Raw genomic sequence first — 7,354 nt, 5'->3', positions numbered from 1 at the left:
GCTTGAGGGCGTCCAGGGCTGTGACCCCGCGGAACAGCAGAGGAGCGTGGCCAGGATGGCTGTAAGGCGGCGGGTCACCGGCCTGCCCCTCAGGACAGACAGAGCTTCCAGGGGCTGTGCCAGACTGAACCGCTCCGGCTGTGCGAGGCACCGCGGCGGGGAGACCTCGCGCTCTGGGCTCTGAAGGTGAGCACGGAGCCGGGCACTGCCGAGGAGACTGAGCAGAGGCAGCGGAAGAGGCGAAGCAGGGAACCCCTGGGGGGGGGGAGCTTCTCCCAAAGCCAAGGGGGGCCCTCAACATCCTCCTATCCGTCCCCATCATGGTGCTTAGTCCAATGGCTTCTGCAGGATGGCACGCGAGCCATCCCCCTGCATCAGGCGAGGCCTGTCTGTCCCTTCCCTGTCCCCTCCGAGGTAGTCTCTCTGGCAGCAGTGCTCACAGGTGGGGGTGACCCTGGGTGCTGGGGGAGGGCTCTGATCCACGTCTGCAAGGGAGGCAGCAGATACTTGGGTGAAGGGTGTGGCCCAGGAGGACCCCAAGCGTATAATTGCTGGGGGGAGGGGAAGCGAGCCAAGAATGGCTATGGGGGTGGGTGGTCTCTGCCCTGCCACCCCCACCCCCACTAGAGACTGGAAGCCGAGGGTCCACCACCACCTGTACGGGACGTTCTCCCGCACCCCACCCCCACCCTTGCAGGCGTAGAGGAGCGGCCAGCCCAACCGCAGGTGTCTCTTCAGAGACGCACCCTCCCCTGCGGGCCGCCCCCCCCCAACTCCGCGCACCCAATCCCCCTCCCCCTGACCAGTCCCAGGAGGCCGATCGGAAGGAAGCGGGCCTGGGCAGGGGTGTGTGTGTGTGTGGGGGGGTGGATGTGTTTGTGTGTCATGGGGGAGGGAGGAGAAAAGGGAGGGGAGAGCCCGGGAGCGAGGGAGAGAGAGCGCGCGGGGAGCGAGGAGGGCGGGCGGGAGGCGGATCCTCCTACCTGGGGCGCGCTCGTTCTCTCGCAGCTCGCTTGCCGGGGCCGCGAGTCACCTGGGGAGGCGGACAAGTGCGGACACATTGGCCGCCGCGGCGCTCGGCGAGGCGCGCACGGCCCCAGGCGGCTGCGCCCAGTGGAGGCAGCGCCCGCCCGCCCGCAGTGCTCCGGCCCGGCCCCCGCCGGCGCTCGTCGCGCCCAGCGATCTCTCAGCCCAGCTCCGAGGTCGCGGTTCCCGGCCCAGGTCACTACCCAGGCGCACGCGGCGGCGGCGGCGCCCCAGGCTCACCATGGTGGCAGCGCGCGCTGAGTGCCCGCGCGTCGCCGGCCGCCCGAGCCGCAGCGCTGGCTGAGAGCGGTCCACCGAAGCCCCCTGCCCTTGCCAGTTCCCTGCCCGGCCCGCGCGTCCCCTCCGGCCGCCGCTGTCTATGGCGCAGCCCCCCTCCCTGGATCATGCACAGAAACTTTCGCAAGTGGATTTTCTACGTGTTTCTCTGCTTTGGCGTCCTCTACGTGAAGCTCGGGTGAGTATCCCCGTGGGCAGGGGCCGCAGCCCCCGGGAGGGGCCGCCGGGAGGAACCGGTTCCAGAGGGTCGCAGCAGAGACGTGGGGCCTGAGGGGGCACCGGCGGCTCTTGGGGATCCGGGGCTGGCCTGTGTGTCGGACCCTCGCCCCGGCCCAGCAGAGACGCCCCCAAGCCCCACGAACAGCAGGTACGCCCGAAGTGCGCCGAGGACAGGGCTGGTGGAAGGAGAGCAGGGCGCGCAGACGGCGGCCGCCAGGCTCGCGGGTAGCGGCGAGCGTGCCCGGCGCGTACTTTCACCTGTTTGGGCTCCAGGCCCTGGGGGTGGGACGCGCCTTCCCTCCCCCGGGCTGCGCTGGGCGCCGAGCCCGGGCCGAGCGCTCGCCGTCTGGAGGGCGCGCCGGGGCCAGGAGCCGGGGGCGTCGGGCGGCCGGGAAGGCCTGAGCGGGCGGGGGGCGAGCACCCCGGCCGCGAGCCTGCAGGCCGGGGCACCTGCCTGGGCCCTTCGACCCTATCCATCACCCGGACGTGTTGAAATTGCCTTGACAACTCGTCCGGCTGGCTCGGGATGGGCCGCGCGGCGGGCCCGGCCGCCTCGGGCTCGGTCCGGGGCCCGCGCCCCCGCCCGCCCTGGGCCCTCGGCCCGGCCCCCTCTCGCTGCGCTCCCCCTCGCGCGGCCCGGCGGGCGGGCGGGCGCCCGGCGGGCCGCGCTCGCTGCTCGCTGCAGTAGCTGCTCCGAGTCGTATTTCCACATTCCTGAACCCAGCCGAGTCCTTACCTGTTGAGCTGCGATCTCCTTTAGACAGAATCTGTCTCGGCCTTGCTCAAAGTGGGGGTGGGGGGGCCGATGTGACCGTGAGGGGGTGCGGTGCACGTCGCTCGGGGGCGCCCACGGCCGCGGGCCCTGCCGCGCCTTGCGCCCCTACTGTGCGCCGCGGGGGCCAGGAGGCAGGCCGGGCCCTGGCCAGAGCAGAGCGGGGGAACAGCCCGGCGGGAGACGGAGACGCGGTTTCCCAGGCTGAGAGGTAGAAGCACCACCTGATAATCATCTCGTCTATCGCCGGTCCTTCTGTCGCCCCCTCCGCCATTTTATAGACGGGGAAACTGAGGCGGGGGGCTGCAGAGGCAGGGCTGGAAGACCCTGTCCTAGCCTCAGTTCTGCAGGCCCGGGCTGGCATGCCTACCGCTGCTGGCGGTTCTGTTTATTGTGGGTCTGTGTAGGCTGTGTCCCTGGGTGTTGGTCTACGGAGGTGAGGGTGCCTGCACTGAGTCCGCCAGGGGTGGGGGTTGGGAGGGAGGCACTGTTTTGGATCTGCAGCCCCTGCAGTTCCTCTCGCTGTACCCCCCAAAGTAATGGGCAGCCCCTAATGAGGCTCTCTCTGGTTCTCAGCACTAAGGCTTTGTCTGCTCCTGGCCATCCTAGATTTAGGTCCGCGTTTTAAGGATCAGGAAACTGAGCAAGGGAGGCCAAATCACTTGTCTCCGAGAGTAATAGGCAGAGCTGGGACTGGCTCTGGCCTCCACCACTGACCTCTCCTCCTAGCACCAGCACCAGTTTCTCAACAGGAGTCATCCAAAAGAACACCCCCCCACCCCGCCCCCCCAGCTTGTGGGAAGTGCTCTATGACCTTTCCCTCCCCACCCCAGGCAGCAAAAGGAGCTCGAGGTGGTGCCCAACCTGGGCTCCCAGGGCTGGTTGCAGGGCTCAGAGGCCTACATGATGGACCTACCGACCTCCGGACACAAGGCAGCTTCCCTCTCCCCTCTGTAAATGGGACTGCGGCTCTGGCCATCCTAAACAGGGTGGTGGCCCGTGTCTGAGTAGAGAGAGACCAGTGAGTGAGACCCGGCCTGTGTGCCTGCCTCTCCGGGAGTGGGCAAGAGAGCCAGGCGCTGCCTTCTGCCTCCACTCAGGAGTCCTGGTGTGGGAAGCTCCCCCTGCCCCTGCTGTGCCCCTTAAAACACACACTCCTGGAGGGGAGAGGAGAAAACCTAATCTCCAAACACCCTGTGGAACCACATCCGGGAAAACCAGGGAGCCACCACGGGATCTGCTAAGGGGAGGGGGCTGAGCCTCGGCCGCTACCTGCCTGCCCACCTTGGAGCAGGGGTCTTGCTTTCTTTACAGTAAAGCCATCTTGGCCGCACAAGGCAGGGAGGAGGGGGGGGTTGGACCCAGATGTGACCCGAGGGGTTAATGACTTGGGAGTCCAGTGCAGTAAAGATGAGGTTTGGGGTTCATTCCTCCCCCTCACTCCTCATTGGTGGCTTTGGCTGGAGGCTTAATCTCCCAGGCTGCCTCCCTCATCCGGGAAGTGGGATCACAGTAGCACGTCCTTCACCGGGTACTGTGAAGATTCGTCCTGGGTGCCTGCACCCTGGGGGGAGGGGGGCCCAATAAACACCTGTGAGCACAGCCAAGCTTTCCTCACTGTTAATGACCTCAGTATCAGCACCCTGGGGACTCCTCCAGGTAGTGGATTTTAGGGCCATAGACGTTCCAAGCCAACGTCAGAGATTGCATGCCCTGGGGGGATATTCCATGATCATGCCCTCCCCCAACCCACACCTGTGTGTGCACGTTTATGAATGTGCATCGGGAACCTCCCCCACTCGTGCACACGCGGCCACCACACAGACGTGTAGCCCCTGGGGGAAGCTCCCAGACCGGCAGGGATGGAGAACTCCGGCCTCACAATCCCTTTGGGGATCAGGGCCTCAAGAGTCAGTTTGCCTTGGATTTTGAGCAATTTCAAAACAGATGGCTTTGGGGAGTCACAGTTCCTCACTTTTGGACTGAGCAGGCTCCAGGCTGCAGCCCTCAGGGAGGCCAAGCCAGGGCCGGGACAAGCCCTTCGAATCCGGGCATCCTCTGCCCACTGGAATGGGGTTACGAAGTCCCAGGATCAGCCCTGCTCCATTCCTGCCCTGGGAGAGGCAGAGGGATCCGGTGGGGTGAAGGTGAAGGGGGCAGCCCCCTGCTTCTGGATGCTGGGCATGAATCTGCATGCCAGGTCTAGAAGATGGGAAATGCCCCACCCCTGGACCACTGGCCATATCTGCACAGACCTCTCTTTTTTTTTTTTTTTTTTTAAAGATTTTATTTATTTTTTTGACAGAGAGAGACATAGCGAGAGCAGGAACACAAGCAGGGGGAGTGGGAGAGGGAGAAGCAGGCTTCCCGCAGAGCAGGGAGCCCGATGCGGGACTCGATCCCAGGACTCTGGGATCATGACCTGAGCCGAAGGCAGACGCTTAACGACTGAGCCACCCAGGCGCCCTGCACAGACCTCTCTTGTCATCATCCCTGCCTTGTGCGTTCGCCCCGGCTGACAGGGTCTACACTGTATCCGGAAGATCATTCATATATAGCCAGGCTTGGCAGACAATAGGAGGTGGGACTCAAAACCTCAAAATAGGAGGTGGGTTTCTGGCCTTTAAAAAAATCACTGGAAGAAGGATTGTTTAGGAAGTGTGTCCTTGTGAATCTGCTCCTCCCTACACCTATCCCAACCGACCCCTCAAAGGAGAGCAAAAGAAGTGAGACGGGGAAGCCAAAGTTGGGGGCCTCTGTGAACCAATCAGGGGTGCCTTCTCACTGCCTCTCGAAAGAGGCACTGAGGCAGGACCCTACAGAGACACCAGTGCGCATGTGCACAGGTGAGCCCTGCCCGGCTGGGCCTGGTTGGTTACGGTGAGAGTGTGCGACTCCCAGGCAGCCCAACCGAACCCCGGGCGCGCGCAGCCGAAGGGCGGCACACACCGCGCATCTGTGCGCACACACCTGCGTCCTCACAGACGCGCCCACGCTCCCGCGGGCACACGCAGGCACACGCAGGCACACGCATGCGAACACGAGAACAGACTACCGAGCACAGCCCCCCAAGAGGAACGCACGCCCCCGCGCGGCTACGCGGCGGTGCCTCCCCCCAGGTGCACCTTCCAGAGCAGGCCGGAGCCGTGCGGTTCGCCGAAGCTGGGCGGGGAGGTGGGGGGATAGGGGCCAAGGCAGTTCGGGCAAGCCCTGGGGGCGGCTCCTGTCGCACGCTCCGGTCAGCCTCCCCTTTAAAAAACCCGCCCGCAGAGGAGGCGGATGTAGGGGCGGCCCGTCCAATGGCAGCTGCGCGCCTCGAGAGACTTGGAGACTTGAGCCAGAGCGAGCGACAGAGCCGGTTCCGACCGATCGACGGACGGAGGGCTAGACAGCCGCCGAGGCGCACCCGCTGCCCGCTGCCCGTCCCCTCGCTCCACACTCCAGCCCCAGCGCCCGCCGCGACCCCGGCCCCAGCCCCAGCGCGATGCTCGGCCCTGGCGGCGGGGCACGGACGAATACTGCGCTGGGGCCCGCGCGCCCGGGTCCCTAGCGCCTGGTGTCGCCGCCCCACCTCGGGGAGGGCCGCGGAGACCCCGGCCTCAGCTGGCCCAGGCGTCCTGCCCGCCGGGCCCGCCAAGCCCTTCCAGGAGCGCCGGCCCACCATGCTCCTGCTGTCGCCGCGCGGCGCGCTCCTCTCCGTGTACTGCCCGCAGATCTTTCTCATCCTGTCCAGCGGCAGCTACCTGTGAGTGCCGCGGGCCGCACGCGGGGCGGGCGGGCAGGGGGTGGTGGTGCAGGAAGCCCTCTCCTCGGCCTCCGGCGCAGGAGCCGGGCGGGTAGGAAACTGGGCAGCGGAGTCCCTGGGCGGGGCACCGGGTGCCCGACGCGCTCCGTAGGCTGGGACTTTGGGTCTCCTGGTCTGCCTAAGGCGCCGAGGTGGAGGACGTGGGGGGCGGCTACAGCAGTGACAAGTTACGGCTTTGGGGTCAGAGAGAGCGTGGCCCGCCACAGGCCCTACTGCCCGGGTGGCCCCGACTGTGCGCACCGAGCGCGAGGGCGGGAGGGTGCGCGGCGGCGCGGGGATTCCCTGCGCGGTCCCTCCGGAGTCCCGGACCAGCGGGATCCCCTTCCCTTTATAAATCCACGGGGTCGACCCGCGGGGGCCGCCCTCGGGAGAGCCGCACGCACACACCCGCTCCCCCGCGTACACACCGCGCACACGTGCCCTCTGCGCCCCACCAGACAGCGCCCCAGCTGTCCTCGGTGGCGGCTGCGGTTTCTCGCGCCGTCCCGCCGCGCTGAGCCCCCGACCCAGCTATGCCTACTCCTCACCTGGGGGCGAGGGGGACGCGCGGCGCGCGTGCGGCTGCCCGAGGTGCGCCCTGGGGTCCTGGCCGAGGCAGCGCGCGGAGCGTGGGCGCGCGTGTGCGTCGGGACGGGCAGCGCCCCCCGGGCTCCGGGAAGCTGCAGACAGGGCCGGGCCGGGCCCAGGGAGCCGAGGGGGCGCGTCGGCGCAGCAGCGGCCTCGCCCGATTCCTAATGGGACGCATATGCTCTGGCCTCCGATTTAAAAAGAAGTTTGATTTATGGAACCGCCGTTTGGGGGAATTTAAGCTGGATGCTACTGATTAAACCTCAGAGCTAGTTCTCCCTCCCCTTCTCTCCTCCCCTCCTCCTCCCCCTCCTTTGCACGCGGGCCACGTCCGGGGTCGCCTAACGCGGCCAGAGGGGGCAGGCGCTGCCTTCCCGCTCCGTGCGCCACCCCCACCTCCCGCGCGGCCGCAATCCTAATAAATGCCGTGCCCCCACCCCCTTTTAATAGAGGCGCAGCCAATTTCTCCTCCAGCTCCTAGGAAATTACTATCCTACCCGTTTGCCTTCTATAAATAGTCGCGCATCTTGAAACAAAAGTTCGCAACCGCAGCCAGATGCTGCGAGGCCCGCGGTTTCCCGGGCTGTGGGACATAATTACAAGGTCCAGGCGCAGAGAGTGCTCCAGGCCCGGCGGGCAGCCCGGCTGCAGAGGCATCGCCTGGGGAA

General features: G+C 66.5%; 1 protein-coding gene across 2 annotated transcripts in view; it reads left to right on the top strand.

Moving 5' to 3' along the window:
- The first annotated feature begins 1,375 nt into the window (after positions 1 to 1,375).
- Positions 1,376 to 7,354, top strand: part of WNT7B (Wnt family member 7B) — a 48,039-nt gene continuing 42,060 nt past the window's right edge. Inside the window, exon 1 of one of the 2 annotated variants that reach the window (XM_032416552.1) lies at positions 1,376 to 1,501. In XM_032416552.1, the coding sequence (XP_032272443.1) occupies positions 1,431 to 1,501 (71 nt within the window). In that variant the 5' untranslated portion in view covers positions 1,376 to 1,430. Of the gene's footprint in view, positions 1,502 to 5,782; positions 6,060 to 7,354 lie in introns of those variants that run through there. The other variant, XM_032416551.1, reaches the window with a different exon arrangement.

The sequence above is a fragment of the Phoca vitulina genome, unplaced genomic scaffold (genome assembly GCF_004348235.1).
Source record: "Phoca vitulina isolate PV1807 unplaced genomic scaffold, GSC_HSeal_1.0 scaffold19, whole genome shotgun sequence".
Lineage (NCBI taxonomy): Eukaryota > Metazoa > Chordata > Mammalia > Carnivora > Phocidae > Phoca > Phoca vitulina.
This window is presented reverse-complemented; position numbering and strand designations above follow the sequence as displayed.